The sequence below is a fragment of the Saccostrea echinata genome, unplaced genomic scaffold (genome assembly GCF_033153115.1).
Source record: "Saccostrea echinata isolate AGI-Se365-2 ecotype Australia unplaced genomic scaffold, CSIRO_AGI_Sech_v1 ptg000006l, whole genome shotgun sequence".
Classification (NCBI taxonomy): domain Eukaryota; kingdom Metazoa; phylum Mollusca; class Bivalvia; order Ostreida; family Ostreidae; genus Saccostrea; species Saccostrea echinata.
The window spans coordinates 5,140,684-5,157,994 of NW_026889755.1; the positions used below are offsets into that span (position 1 = coordinate 5,140,684).

The 17,311-nt window shown below is 32.9% G+C and overlaps 1 protein-coding gene across 1 annotated transcript; it reads right to left on the minus strand.

Annotated features, from left to right (window-relative positions):
* Window positions 1-2,633: 2,633 nt before the first annotated feature.
* Window positions 2,634-4,300, minus strand: LOC133180458 (uncharacterized). Its single transcript, XM_061314979.1, has 4 exons — window positions 4,221-4,300; window positions 3,912-4,043; window positions 3,527-3,629; window positions 2,634-3,020 (listed from the first exon to the last, which is right to left on the minus strand). Exons 1-4 carry the CDS (start codon window positions 4,269-4,271, stop codon window positions 2,677-2,679), a joined length of 630 nt encoding a protein of 209 aa, XP_061170963.1. The 5' UTR covers window positions 4,272-4,300; the 3' UTR covers window positions 2,634-2,676.
* Window positions 4,301-17,311: the final 13,011 nt, after the last annotated feature.

Below are 17,311 nucleotides of genomic sequence, written 5' to 3' on the forward strand. Positions count from 1 at the left end.
ACTTATAGTTTGTTGCTTAACCATAAATATGTATAATCAAATAAAAAATAATAAAAACAATATGTATAGAATAATAAATTCAATTTTATCTGAAAATCTTGTGGTCATTGCTAATTTTATATGCAGGAAATTGAGAGTAGAATGAAAAAATAACATTTACACAAAAATAACAACATGCACATTTTATTCTCCCATCTTTAAAACATTTATTCTGTTATTATATCAATACATAATAAATATATATATACTATACCAGAGGTCCATGGGCCACATTGCTCACCTGAGAGTCATGTTCTTATTGTGGCCACTACACTGAGGAGTGGAAAGGGGGGGGGGGGGCAATTGAACACAATTAGTGCGTAGAATTTTTTTTCTTCAAAGAACTTGTGCCTGCAATATATATATATATATATATATATATATATATATATATATATATATATATATATATATATATATATATATATATATATATATATATATATATCGGTTTGTATTTCATATACCTTGTATCTGCAATATCTATTTAAAAAAATCCTTTGGACCTCTTTAGTGACCCAAACTTGTCCCTAGGGGCCTCTATGTAAACAGTTTAGAATTTGAACTATTTAAAGATGCTTTCTTATTAATTCATTGAATCATTAGAATTTAAGGCACTTATTGTTCTTGAGATGGATATTTTATAGGGGGTCATTATTGAAACAATTTAGAATCTATATGAGTAAAAAATGTGAAAAGTTAAAGACATACAGACAGAGATGGAAATTTATACCGCAAAAACTCTCATGGTAAATCATACAAGAAAATTGAAATAAAAAAAAAATACGGTGAAGCCAACAACTGCATCATACATTACACTCACAAGGTAAATTATACAAGAAAATTGAAAAAACAAGAAGTCTGCTCACTAATAATACCCCCACTCTGATGTTAATACACAAGTTCAGTTATAGACAGATGCACGAATAAACAGGAAGTTGACATCAAATTCCTACAAAATTGAATACCACCATATGGCATGCCTAATCAAAAAATGTGCTAAAATTTCAAGCATCTGCGATTAGTAGTTGCTAAGAAAACTGCAACCAAAATTTGTTATCTATGCTATGGACAGACGAAGGGATAAAAAGGAAGTTGACATCGGATTCGTACAAAAGTGAATACCACCATATGACATGCCTAAACAAACAGTTTGCTAAATTTCAAGCACCTGTGAAGAATAGTTGCAGAGAAAACTGCGACCAAATTTATTATGGACAGACACACAGCTAGATAGACGGAGCGGGGGTATAATAAAAATTATGTACATATGGAACCAATTACTTTATCATACATTACAATCACACAAAGTAAATTACATCAGAAAATTTAAAAAAATATATTTACATGTAGAGGGCCAATTACTGCATCTGATAAAACATGTCTTGCATGGTAAATATACAAGATTATTGATAAAAGAATTATTTATATATTGAGTTGCCAATTACTAGTACACATCTGAACCTACACTCAAAACCTAAGCTAAACATGAAAATTCAGAAAAACAAATTATTTATAAATCCAGTGGCCTGTATCTGACATAATACTCACAAGGAAATTATATACTAGGAAATTGAAAATGGAGAAGCCAATTATGGCCACTAACCACATTTTACAGAATACATGTACTGACAAGGTAAATATAACAAGATAGTCAAAATAAATAATTATTTACCTATGGAGAGGCCAATTATTGCCCCCCAAAACACTGACAAAAACACCGACATTGATAAAATGACCAAATCAAACGTGTCAAACAAGATAAATTATCTGAAGAAAATTGAAAAAAAACAAATACATATGGAGTGGTGGAATTACCTTATACAATATTACACTCATATGGTAAATTCAATGAGAAAATAACTAACAAATGGAACATGTCCTAGGACTCCCATTGTATATTCACATCAAGTGCTAAAGTGGAGCAATCACTCTCATTTTCATTCTTTACATCTTTACACGAAAAGGGTAGTCAAATTAAATATCTAGATAAATCCTTAAAATAATTCACTAATGAAATGACTAATTACTGCATCCAACATAACACTTTTAAGAAAATTGAAGAAAGAAATATCTAAATTTGGAAAACTGACGGAAAAAATATTTATTTATAACTTTACTCTTTAGGTCAAAATTAAGTTAATTTGCAAGCAACATGATCAGCACATTTCGATCATCACTCTTCATGCTCGTTCAGATACGCCAAAACTTATGACACAACTTTTCCCTTTACACCATGCTCTCCTAATAAAGTTTTCACACCACACAGTTTGTCCCTCTTATATGCCAAACAAATGTGCTTCAATCAAAGTCCAGCTGCTGCAATCTTTCTGGACATCAAAGACGACATGGCCTTCTCTTCCACCAGAGGTTTAATGACTTTTGAAGGCTGTGAATAAGGAATGGAAATAGATCTTCAGAAGAATAGTTCATCTTTGAAACAAATAATTCATGCAGGATTTTCACATCTTCTAGAGAATTATGAGCAGCATAACTCTTGCCCAGTAAACTATTAACCAGGGTTGACTGCTTGTAGTTCCCTACGTCTTCTTTCCTGAACATCTTCCATGCAATTTTGAGAGTGTCCACACATGCATAAACATGTAAAATGAATTCAGAGAGCATGTTGCACTCATGTTATTTGTTGCTAAGAACAGGTATGTCATATGACATAATGTTGTGGCCAACTAATATCGGGTTATCATGTCTTTGCAGATATTCAATGAATTTCACTAAGCTTGATCTCAAACTCTTAGATTCCACCTCTTTGCCGTTATAATAAACAGTGTTTTTCTCAAATGAATATGTTATTCCAGATATTGCTGTAGCATTCTTGCTAATTGGCTGATTTGGCTGAATGTAAACATTAAATTCGCTGTCACCATCGGAAGCAGACAGCTGCACAAGGTCACTGTCACGACCCAAACCAGTTGTTTCTATATCGAACTCTACAACTTCTCCTTCCTTGGGATCAAGTTTACTTGGAACAAAACTGCTTAAGTTAAATTTGTGCAATAAAAGAAAAACAAAAGCACCACACAGTGGAGCATACCCTCACAAAGATCATATGTATAAATCAGGGCAGCATTCAAAGATCCCGATGCAAATTACCTCACTTCCGTTTATGAACAGCTACATGTTCTTGAAAAGGGGAGATAAGTGAGTAAAAAAAAAATAAAGTAGAGTGGGTATCTTACAAAGGAGGCTTTGGGGTCTTATCAGTCATTTGAGTATATTTATGTAATTATACAATGTAATTATATATATTAATTAAACAAAATAAACTGAGATATTGAGATATGTTGCTCGAAACAAGATAATATTGTCTAGCAAAGGGTTCTCACGATATTGATTGGAAAACATTTCATTGCATGGTCTATCAACTGACTAACAGGTCAAATCAATATTACTTTTTTGAAGGGGTTCATAAAATATGGTACATACTGTAAGGTTACATTGTATCTTGTTTTGAAAGTTTCTCTAGTACCTGGAATGCTTTCAATGTCAACTTCTGCAGCAGACTCTATGTTGTTTTCATATGTTTGTCCTTCTCGCAACTGTAAGGAATACTCTCTCTTTTGCTTTCTTTTCTGGATTAAAAAGGTTTTGAGAAATATACCCTATGCCAAAATTGAAAAGAATCTTCATAATTCTTAATTGTAAAGCAATGGGTTTTCAAGATTTGGAGCAGATATTTTTATATTTCCTTATACATGTACTAGTTAAATCTTGATTCTTTTACTGTAACCTAATATAGCCAAAGTGGTTATCTACTCTGTATGGGCAACCACATAACTAATACATGTAATAACCCGGTATTTTGTCATGAACTTTGGAACTACATATTTATTTCAAATAATAAGGTAATTAACCTTAAGGAGAAGTCGTCTCCTTTTGAAAGCTATTGTTGACCATCTTCTCTTGCTCCAAAGTCTCTTCTTGTCTATTCTTATGCCATGCACCTTTGACATTACCCCAGGTGAGAGAAGAGCATCCTCATTAACCTAATGTAAAGCATATATTAAATATAAGAATTCTAAAATGAACATTATCATACTTGTACATGTAATTATTATTCATGAATATCATTGGCACATGTATTTATGAAGTATATATAAAGCTGTACTCTTCATGCTCATATATTACTGGTTAATTTATGTACTTTTACATATTTTTTTTACCTTATTGATATACGTATATCCTTCATTCTTCTGTAAAACAGCAGCTGACATTCGAGGAGCTAATGACTTTGTACTCCCATATGCACTAAAATTTAAGATAAATGTTACTGCTAATTTGAAATCCTAATAATCATTGTATAATGCACACTAAATTGAAATTATTCTGCCTGCACCTTAAATGCTAAAAATATTATAGATGTCAAGGTGTATTTCAGTACTCAACTATGAGGACTATAATGTAATTAGTACAAGTTGTTTGAAAAGACAAAACAGAAACTCATGGGCCACAAAAATCATCTTAGCATATGACTTGACAAACAATATGGTCCTTCATGCCTAACTTCTTTTGTTGTTTATGGTGGTGGTTGAGGGGGAGAGATGAAGGCCCTAGGGATCCCCTCTTAGATATGGTGTTTACAAATTAATTTGACAATTTGAATATGTGTTAAACTGAGATAGACAGACAAATAAACAAAAGATTTCCACATGAACATGTTTCAGATTTTAAGCATACAGCTGAATGTACTATTTCTCACCGGTTTTTTTGGTGCTTTACAGGCAACCATATTGTTAAAGTTTTCACTGCTCTGAGTAGAACCGAGATGCACAAGTTGAGGAAGTATTCTCTTTAAGCTTGAAGTAATGTTGTTAAGGGCATTCCTCAATGAGTCATCCATAAGAGGTTTCCTATCTAGCAGATATTTCATTCTGTGGCAAAAAATCAGGGACACTATTTCAAGTAAAGGAATAATTATATTCAAATTTCAAATTAATCAAATCTATTAATCAGTTTCTATGCTTCTTTGACATTATTCCATATACATGTATTAATTAACATACATTCTAAATTTAATTGTTATGTGTACTATTAAGCATTTCATTCTTATGGTAAATGGCATATTTAAGCGACTACATTATACATTCAGAACTGCATGTGCATGTATATATCAAAATCTATTTCTAACCTGTAAGTTGATGGATTCTTGTGGTATGCACATCAGCTGGTTGAACACAAATTGTGGTCACCAAATAAGTGAGGGACAACCATGTCCAATTTCTGTCCCATCTCTTCTTCTGATTGGCCTTTGATAGATAATGGATGCATGAAAGATTTGGTAATATAACATACAACTCCTTCTTGTTTTAGCTGTTTATATGACTTAGATAGACTGTATAGTTGTTTTGAAATGTTTTTTTTTCAAGTGGTATTTGTCACATCTTTTTTCCAGGTGGTTGAATTCGGTTTTTAGTCTTGCAGTGGTTGTGGAGTCATTGTCAGCATGAATGGCATGTATATCAAAATCATCCTCTTTCAGCCTTCTTAACATATTTGCTGCCATGTCTGACTCCATTGCCTTACTTGATCCTATTGAAAATAAAAAAAAAAATTAAAGATTGCTTACACAAACGTTTATTTAACCCTATGCCCCCGTAATTGAAGGTTCGGGTGTATATACCTGTCCGTCCCTCTGTCTGTCTATTTGTCCGCAAAAACTTTAACCTTGCCCATAACTTTTGATTCGTTGGAGCTATGATTTTCATATTTCAAATGTGAATTCTTTTTGAGAAGACCTTTCTTTGGGTACAAACATGTTTGACTTTGACCTTTGAGTTTGAACCACTTTTAAAAAAACTTTGACCTTGGCCGTAACTTTTGAAGAGTAAGTACTAGGGCCTTCATATTTCTCAGACGTAATCCTTGTGACAAGACCTTCATTTTGATACCAATGATTTTGACCTTCTGACCTTGACCTTGAAATTTTATCTACTTTTGAAAAACTTCACCTTGGTCATATCTTTTGAACAGTTGCTGCTAGCACTTAAATATTTCCCATGTATATTTTTAGTGCCCTGGAAACTAATTATTTGATCCTTCGACCTTCAACTTGGAGTCTGACCCACATTTTTAAACATTTAATCTTGCCCATAACTTTTGAATGATTGGTGCTTGGGCCTTTATATTTCACAGGTATTATTATTGAGACAATTCCTTGATTTGAGTAAAACATTTTTCATCTCTTGACCTTGAAGTTTGACTTGCATTTGAGAAACTTTAACCTTCACTAAAAGCTGCCATACTGGGGCATCAGTGTTTCACAAACACATCTTGTTTAAATAATGTTATGCAATGTAATCAATGTTCTATATCACTCATGATATTATACAAAAAATATTAAAGAAACATTAATCTCACATCTGTGTCCAAGTCTCTTTAATACTCAGGAGCAAGAAAAAGAATATCTAAAAGAAAAAACATATTTCACTATATACTATACATTAAATTTTGTTGTTACGAATGCAACCCTACTGGTTAAGTAGTCATATAAAATTTCATGTGGGTTGATTTCATTGATTAGTGTTAACAACAAAATAAATGAAAGTAAATCCTCAATAAATGTTTCTACTTTTACAGTATTCAATATAATAAATCTGTATACCAAATTTCATTTCAGTATCTGCAACCACTGTGAAGAATGCTGTTGAGTTTAAAACATAAAACATTTCAAGCATTAAAGATTATAATCAGGAAAATATAAAATATAAATAAGTCCTAAATGTAAATATCAGTAATAATGTATCATTTTTAAACATATATCGGGATATAAATACGGGTTGGTACGAGATCAAATTTACCATAAATCCCTTTGGGCTTCATCGAATTTGATCTCGTGACCAACCCGTATTTATATCCCGATAGATGTTTAAAAATGATACATTATTTCTTAATGACAAATTTTAAAAATATGCATGCATAATGACATTTTTGTATCATAAAGCTGCATATAGAATGACTATATATACAATTTAGTATGATTGATTTACTAGCACAGGCCTTTAGATCGCTTAAATCCGACTTTAAAACCAGAAGTCTCTGATGAGACTGTAGCTCTACTGGTCTGTTTGTATAACAAAAGAAAAGTAGCACTTGGATTTGAAACATTGCAACATGCAACAATAAATAGAATTATGTATCTTAATGTAGTCTACTTTTGTGACAAGTTATATTGAAATCATTATGACAAATGAAAACTAGGAGTAGTAGCGTTTTGAAAGTATTTCACGGAAATTTCTATTTTTAGTACCGGTAACCATGACAACACCACTCACCCAAATAAAAAAAAACAGAAATACATATTATGTATCGTAGTGTATTCTAACTGTGTGCCAAATTAGATTGAAATCAGACCAAAATTGTAGGAGGAGTAACGTTTTAAAGGAATTTCACAGAAATTTCTATTTTAAGTAACCATGGCAACACTGTTCATCGAATTCAAAAACCAATGCAATAAATTATGTATCTTAGTATAGTCTTCTTGTATGCCTAATTATATTAGAAGCAGACTAAAACTGTAGCAGGAGTAGTGTTTTAAAGGAATTTCACAGAAATTTCTATTTTTAGTAACCATGGCAACACCGTCCATCGAAATCAAAAACCGATGCACTAAATTATGTATCTTAGTGTAGTCTACTTGTGTGCCAAGTTACATTGAAATCGGACTAAAACTGTAGCAGGAGTAGTGTTTTAAAGGAATTTCACAGAAATTTCTAATTTTAGTAATCATGGCAACACCGTCCATCGAAATCAAAAACCGATGCACTAAATTATGTATCTTAGTGTAGTCTACTTGTGTGCCAAGTTACATTGAAATCGGACTAAAACTGTAGCAGGAGTAGTGTTTTAAAGGAATTTCACAGAAATTTCTAATTTTAGTAATCATGGCAACACCGTCCATCGAAATCAAAAACCGATGCACTAAATTATGTATCTTAGTGTAGTCTACTTGTGTGCCAAGTTATACTGAAATCGGACCAAAACTGTAGAAGGAGTAGCGTTTTAAAGGAATTTCACAGAAATTTCTATTTTTAGTAACCATGGCAACACCGTTCATCGAAATCAAAAACCGATGCACTAAATTATGTATCTTAGTGTAGTCTACTTGTGTGCCAAGTTATATTAAAATCAGACCAAAACTGTAGGAGGAGTAGCGTTTTAAAGGAATTTCACAGAAATTTCTATTTTTAGTAACCATGGCAACACCGTTCATCGAAATCAAAAACCGATGCACTAAATTATGTATCTTAGTGTAGTCTACTTGTGTGCCAAGTTATACTGAAATCGGACCAAAACTGTAGGAGGAGTAGCGTTTTAAAGGAATTTCACAGAAATTTCTATTTTTAGTAACCATGACAACACCGTCCATCGAAAATCAAAAACCGATGCACTAAATTATGTATCTTAGTGTAGTCTACTTGTGTGCCAAGTTATATTGAAATCGGACCAAAACTGTAGGAGGAGTAACGTTTTAAAGGAATTTCACAGAAATTTCTATTTTTAGTAACCATGGCAACACCGTTCATTGAAATCAAAAACCGATGCACTAAATTATGTATCTTAGTGTAGTCTACTTGTGTGCCAAGTTATATTGAAATCGGACTAAACTGTAGGAGGAGTAGCGTTTTAAAGGAATTTCACAGAAATTTCTATTTTTAGTAACCATGGCAACACCGTCCATCGAAATCAAAAACCGATGCACTAAATTATGTATCTTAGTATAGTCTACTTCTGTGCCAAGTTATATTGAAATCGGACTAAAACTGTAGGAGGAGTAGCGTTTTAAAGGAATTTCACAGAAATTTCTATTTTTAGTAACCATGGCAACACCGTCCATCGAAATCAAAAACCGATGCACTAAATTATGTATCTTAGTGTAGTCTACTTGTGTGCCAAGTTATATTGAAATCGGACCAAAACTGTAGGAGGAGTAGCGTTTTGAAAAATTGTTTACAGACAGACGGACAGACAGACAGACAGACAGACAGACAGACAGACAGACGGACGGACGACGGACACCTTACTATCGCATAAGCTCTTCTGGTCTCTGACCAGTAGAGCTAAAAATCGGGGTGTATAAAAAAAGATAAAGGTATGGAACTCCTTTCATAGGGTACCCACTTTCGCTAATAAAATACTTTTAAATCGAATGCTCAAGAGTTTTACTTTCTATTCCTATCTATTCATATATAATCACTCTACTTTACTACCAAAGTTCACTCCGAAATTCCATGTACTTTCCGAGATATGGTGAAATCAATTCGAAAATTGACCTACTTTTTTTTACTCATTAGCTTGGGCTCTGGTTATCCACATGTAAACAGACGGTGTTTGAACTGCAGCGAACAGCTGCATAGTATATGCACAATCTTTCAACATTTTAAAGTTGATTTTTTACTCCAGATCGTAAGGTTAAGTCCGTAATAATTACTTTCGCGAAAAAAAATTAGAAAACGTTTGCTTCTACAACTTCACAGCCATGTTGTTTATAAATGTAAAAAGAACTATGATTGAACGAAAATTTCCCGGAATGCATAATATACCTTTTGATTTTTTAAAAATTATACCGCTGAAATGTTGTTGGTAACTTAATAAGACCATATGATCATATCAGATAAAAATTTTGTAGAGACTGAGTGCTGAAAAACAAATACTCAGAGAGTATAGAATAAATTCTGGGAAGAATTCGTCCCGTCGTTCCCGCTTTACAATTAGTGTAACTATTCAGAGGCCCAAGCTAATATCGAGTAAAAAAATAAGGCCAATTTTGGAATATAATTTCAGCATATCTCGGGAAGTATACGGAATTTCGGAAAGAACTTTTGTAGTAACGTAGATTGTTTATATGTGAATAGAAAGTAGAGTTCTAGATCATTTGATTTAAAAGTATTTTATTGGCGAATGTGGGTACCCTATGAAAGGAGTTCCATACCTTAATTTTCTTTTTAACACCTTAATTTTTTAAAGCGATCTAAGGGCCTGTGTTTACTAAGTTAAATGATTATATTATATAAGCCTTATGCATGTAGAAAGAAATAATAAACAATTAGTAGCTTGAGCACATATGTACGAAGAAATCAGTAGAGTGACTATGTATGTTCAGTCACTATTATTATACATTCAAGTACATTTGTGCCTGTGTTACTGTTATACTGACATCGAGACCCACGTGTTTGCCATGCAGCATCAAAACGTGCTTCCAGACCAGAGTCTTCTACACTGTTTTTTTTCTTTCTTTCTTGCCTTATCACATGACTGTTTTGCCTGTAATATGTAATAATCATTAATTGAGAGATGGTTCGTGGTGTCCTATAGATGTGCAGTAAGGTTTCGGAATTTTCATTTTCACCCTAGGGGTCAAATGGGGGTCGAAAAATTACGTTTTTTATGCAAAAAGCCCCTGTTTCCTTGAACTCCTCTTACATTTTACAGAGTAGCCTAATCATCTTTTGGGGGATAGTTAGTGGTGTCCTGCAGATGTGCAGTAAGGTTTCGGAATTTTCATTTTCACCCTAGGGGTCAAATGGGGGTCAAAAAATGACGTTTTTTTTTATGCAAAAAGCCCCTGGTTCCCTGAACTCCTCTTACATTTTACACAGTAACCTAATCGTCTTTTGGGAGGTGGTTGGTGGTGTCATGTAGATGTGCAATAAGGTTTTGGAATTTTCATTTTCACGCTGGGGGTCAATTGGGGGTCGAAAAAAGACAGGGTTTTTTTTTTATGAAAAAAGCCCCTGGTTCCCAGAACACCTCTTACATTTTACACAGTAGCCTAATCATCTTTTGGGAGATGGTTGGTGGTGTCCTGTAGATGTGCAGTAAGGTTTCGGAATTTTCATTTTCACCCTAGGGTTAAACTGGGGTAAAAAAAAAAAATAACGTTTTTTATGCAAAGAGCCCCTGGTTCCCAGAACTCCTCTTACATTTTACATAGTAGCCTAATCAACTTTTGGGAGATGGTTGGTGGTGTCCTATAGATGTGCAGTAAGGTTTCGGAATTTTTATTTTCCCCCTGGGGGTCAATGGGGATCAAATTTAAAAAAAAAAAATATTTAACATGTTTAAACACCCTGGTTCCCAAAACTTCCCTTATATTTTATGCACTAGCCTTAAATCATGATCATTTGGAAGATGGTTGATTTTGTCCTGTGGATGTGTAAAATGGTTTTCAAATTCCATGTGGATAGCAAATAGGGGCAGGAAAAAGATGGCCCCTCCCTAACCCATGGGGTCATGATTTGTACAAACTTGAATCTACACTTCTTGGGTATGTTTCCATATTAATCATGCCTTTGTTGTTCTTAAAAAGAAGAATTTTGAAGATTTTTTTCCCTTTTTTTCCTATATAAAACTTTGATCCCTTATTGTGGCCTGACCCTATCCTCGGGGGTCATGATTTGAAAACTAGAAATATGTCCATAGGACATAAATGCCCCGCCGAATGTATATTACTAATGCAACATGAAAATTTGTATTAGTGTATGAAGTTTGATGAGAATATCTTGGAACAGTTTCTTTAAAATTGAAACTAAAATCTAAAAAAAATGGATATAGATGATACATTCTCACCAAATTATGTATAAGTGCATGCTTACATAAAAATATCTTAGATTGTTTCTTTAAAACTAATACAAATTAAATACAAATTAAAGAGAAGGGAGGTCAAGGTCACAGGAAAGTGCAAGGTGAAAAGTGTTTGATGCAGTTGAATAGCTCTCACTAATACATTTCAGCATATTAGGTTTGATAAAAATATCTTGAATGATTTATTTAAAACTGAGCTTAACACTTATTTGAGAAAAGAAAGGTCAACGTCAAAGGATAGGTTGAGGTCAAAATATTGATGCAGCTTACATCAGTATGTATTTACTATTAGCATATGAAGTTCGATAAAAATATCATAAATGGTTTATTTAAACGTAGATAAACACTTATTTAAAAAAGTAAGGTCAAGGTCAAAGGAAAAGTCAAGGTCAAAAAAGTTGATGCAATTGATAGCTCTCAGCAGTATATATCAGCATATGAAGTTTGATAAATATATCTTGAATTGTTTATTCAAAGCTGATCTAGACACTAAGAAACGTAAGGTCAAGGTCAAAGGAAAGGTCAAGATCAAAGAGGTTAATGCAGTTGAAAAGCTTGCATCAGTATGTATCAGCATATCACGTTTGATTGAATTCGGACTGACAAACACTATATGCCTCGGCCATATTCATGGCAGGGCATAAAAAACTTGAATCTACACTATATGAGGATGTTTCCATATCAAAATGACTAACAAGCAAATTCAAAGAATTGTGGTCCACTGCTTTCCGTGTCCTAGTGGATGGGATGCCATTGTTTATGACATATTGTTTCAAATATGCACGCCCTATCATATGTCAGTAGTATAAGGGGTCTGGATGGCCGGGTCAACTGAGTACACTTTTGTCCCCCCCAGATCCTGGATGGCCGGGTCAACTGAGTGCACTTTTGTCCCCCCAGATCCTGGATGGCCGGGTCAACTGAGTGCACTTTTGTCCCCCCCAGATCCTGGATGGCCGGGTCAACTGAGTGCACTTTTGTCCCCCCAGATCCTGGATGGCCGGGTCAACTGAGTGCACTTTTTTTGGCCCCAGATGACCAGTTCAATCTAGTATACACCCTGGAAAAACCCAAGTAAAAAAAAGGGGGGGTCTACGTTTGATCTACGTATTGTGCTGAGTCAGGCCTAGGCAATACACAATCTTGGCATCGATTCAAGTATACCATTGTGACGTCATGTGTGTCATTCACACAGAGCTCTATTTTCTGAAAACGGAAAAAACAATAACACAGTCAAAAGTGTGTAAGATGATTTATTCAAAGTAATGTGTACATAATATTTACTTTTTCTTCTGGAGTTTCAGGGTCTTCTCCTTCTGGGTAGTAGGAAGTTTCCTCTTGTTGTTAGCCTGCTTTTGATCCTGTTGACTGGTCTTATGTTGGGTGGTCTTGTTTTCTTGTGCCTTTTTCTCCAGTTTTTCAACTTCTTTGAGTAATTCCATACTGTCATCTGTACACTGATGGGCCCAATGTCCAAAATTTCCACACTTGTAGCATAAGTTCTGTTTTTTTCTGGGACAGTCCGGAGCCCAATGTCCTAATTCTTTACTTATGAAACATGGGTCTGTCTGTTTTCTTTTCTTGGCAGCTCCTGTATCTTCATTTTTCTTGGCAGCTCCTGTGTTTTCACTTTTCTCGTATCCTCTCATTTTTTCTTCCATTCTAGCGACTTTAACTTCTAATCGGGACAATTTCCTACTTATCAAACAAAATTCACTGGTGACTTCCTGTCTGAACACATGGAGCTTCTTTTCAATTCCGTCCAAAGTAGAAGTCAAAATGCCGAAATCTTCTTTGTTTATGGGTTCTGGGATGTTATACAGCCCCATTTCTAATCCTGGCAATGTGTAAACAAATCATCACAAATATCTATTTTTAGCCTTTGTAGAAAAATACCGGAATGATATCTATGTATATTCTTGAACGTGGCCCATCTCTGTCCTTGTCTTTTACATCCAGACAGATTCCATGTATACAAACAACCAAATTTTAAGAGCTAATCTGATATTAAAAATGACTAGCATAAAGATTGCGCTAAGATAAATTCATAAACAATTCAATCTATGCTAAAACAGTTTAGCATGACGTCATGTGTATACAAGTGCTCAAGCGGTATGGATTTCAATACCAAAACTGATTTTCAACAGTATTCCTTCGTGAAAGTTTTGAATCCGGTATCTGTGGTGATGCTATTTCACTGGATTATTTAATGGATAGTTCTATACTGGGTATAAACACTGATCTCTGGTAAGTTTGACTTATATTTGTTTTATACATGACCTGATGTTTTCATTTATTTAATCCTTAGCAATTTACCTTTGTTTTGATTCTGAATGTGTGGAATGACATATATTTACACAGAAAACCCTATTAGGTCTATTTAGAGAAGTAAAAGTAAATGTAATTTCTTTTTTAAGTCCAAAATTCGTAATATTGTCAACCTTTTCTATTTCTGCCATTTTCAGCAATCACATCATAATTTCATTTTCACTTTCATTTCTTGGTATTAGTAATAATCATTTTTCAGAAACTGTAATGCCATTTTCAGCAATCACATCATAATTTCATTTTCACTTTCATTTCTTGGTATTAGTAATAATCATTTTTTTTCAGAAACTGTAATGCTATTTTGTGCACACTGTACAGACAGGTTGATAACATATGTATCTCTTGCTAAGAAAATGTATTGCTTAAATGGAGCTACTCTGATCATAACATGTGTTAAGAATTACTTTGTGCATTATGTATTCTAAATAATGTTGCATATATAACCCCTATAATATATGTACTTTTCTCATCTGGAGTAATTAATATATAAGAAATTCCAAGATCTTTTTTTTTTTTTTTTTTGCATTGTATTTAAACATTATGCCTTTTTTCATGCATAATATTTAAGTAATACTAATAAAATGGTTTTATTTCTACAGTCATCAACAAAGAAGATTTTTTTTTTGTTCCTAACCAACTAATCAATACTGTATGAATTAAGTTGAGCCTGGGCTACTCTTCCTTTGGAAATACTTAGGTAATACTTTCAATTGAGTGTTATACTCAATTAGGGTTCAACCAACATAAACAATCAAACTTTGAAGGTAAATAATCTTAAAATAAAACATGTAATTTTTTTTAAAGTACTTTTTTTTAAATTATAATGTTTATATTATAAAATTGATTGAATTAATAATGAAAAGATAATTGATTATGTAAATTAATATTATAGCTGGTAAAGATAGCAATTTTTATCTCCAAAAGCCTGATGAATTTCTGACTTTTCCATGTAATATTGACATTAAATTATATTACAGGGAAGAATACTGTAGTGAATGCCGATAAATCTTAATGACTGTTTTGACTATGGCTGACCTGTAACCTTAAATCTGATCTAAGATGATCTAATTGCATGGAATTAGAAAATGCTGCTGTTTCTGCTGCCAAGGATCTTCTTATGAGTGCCTGGGGACTGCGGTGAACTTTCTTATGTTTTATGTCTTAAGAGCATGACTTTTTTTTCATAAAAGGTACCCTTTAATAACATTTCTATGATTTTTTTTTGTTCTTTTTCATCAATTATCTAGTAATTTTTCCCTGTGTTATGTCTCCTTACATCACTTAATTTGTATGCTCCTAAGATCTAAGATCTGTCAATATATTGTTTTCATCCTGTTTCTTTGGTTATCTGAACTAGTACCTTGGTCAAATCTTTTGAAGTAAACAACAAGGAGACTTCAGACCTGACACAAAGGATGAGCAGAGTGTGCATCATAATTTTGACCAAAGGTCATTTAACAAGGTCAAAGTCACAGCAAATGGACCTATGAACTTTTTGTCAGAAGACGTATTTTTGTAATAAACAAACATTGGAAACTCACTATGGACACAAAGGTATATTACAAACAGTTTATGTGTTATGATGTAGGCCCAAGGTCATTTTTCACAAAGTCAAAATCAAAACAAATGGCAGTGTGAAATTTTTGTCTTAGTCCATATCTTTGTTATAAACAAATATTAGAAGTTTACAAAGTTATATATTATGATCAGAGGGTGTGTCATGACACAAGGTCATTTTGACAAGGTCAATATCAAAAATTTCTCAATACTTCTCATTAATGTGGGTCATGCTCAGGACAGTTATGTTTCTCAAACACACCAGAGGTTGTGTCATGACCCTAACACAATGTCATTTGGACAACATCCTGTCAGATAAATTAACCCATTACAATGCGGTCACACAGGCATAATTCTCAAACACATCCTTGATATACATGTAGTTCTATTATTGAAAAAGATTTTCTTTTAATATAAAATCTGAATACTTTAAAAAAATACAATAAAGCATGATATTCTTTGTGCAGTCAAGCTTTTAAGTTAGAAAATATGTTAAGACATCATCTGGTGTTACATGTTTTTAAAAAGTTGGACATTTTACCTATCATCTGCATAACTGATAAACATCACCTATACAGTGTATTCATACATCAATCTGCTCTCCTTCCTATGGATTGTGGTTTACTGAATGATCAAAATCTCTGTAAATTTACTCATATGTGCCCCCTCCTTTTTTTTTTTTACCTTAATGTAGTCAGTGATTTAAAAAATCTACATGTAAAATATATATAGAGTGCATTATAAGTAAATGACCACGGTTTGAACACCCTGGATATTCTGACATAATAAATGGTGACAACAGTGATATTAAGAATGTAATAAGAGAAAAGTAAGAATTTACAAAAGATTAATCCTAAGTGATTTAGTTTTGTTTTGATTCTGAATGTGTGGTATAGCATATATTTGCACAGAAAACCCTAGTACTTAGAAAAGTTTAAGTCATTTTTGTAAGTTTAAAATTCATAACATTGTCAAAGGTATTATACTTCCATCTGATAATAAGAAACTATGTCATATTTTGCAGTAATTTTGCTATCAAAAATAATCTATAGTTTGATTCTTACTTTTGTTTCTAAGTAATGAACTTAGCTATTCAGAAAATGTAGGACTACATGCTTGTATTTTTTTGGCACACTGTACAGACAGGTATTTAACAAAATTGAATCTGCTGTTAAGAAAACAGTCCTTTAATGTTTAAATATTTACTCTGATAATAATTTTATGGTGATATTAGTAAAGTAATTGTGCCTTTTAATCATCTATAGATAACATGAATGCTCGTACATGCACTTTTCCCATCTGGAGTAATTGTTGAAAACAAATATTTTCATGATCTTTTTTTTTTTTTTTGCATTACATTTAAACATGCATTTTTCATGCAGTATTTTGTCACAATAACAAAATGGTTTTATTTCTACAGTCATCAACATAGAAGATATGTTTTGTTCCTGACCATCTATAATCGATTCTTTATGAAGTTAAGCCTGGCTATATTCTTCCTACTTGAAGGTAGTTTCAATGAGATACAATTATAATTTTGTTTTTACTATACATGTTTTTATTTAAAAAATTGATTGAATTGATTATTAAAAGATATGATTATGTAAATTAATTTCATAGTTGGTAAAGATAGCAAGTTTTATCTCTAAGTACTGATGAATTCTGAATTTTCCATTTAATATTGACTTAATATTACAGGGAAAGAAAACTGTAATGTGGACCAACAGGATGAACTGTGAATAAATCTTAAGGACAGTCATGACTATGGCTAAAAGCTGTAACCTTAAAG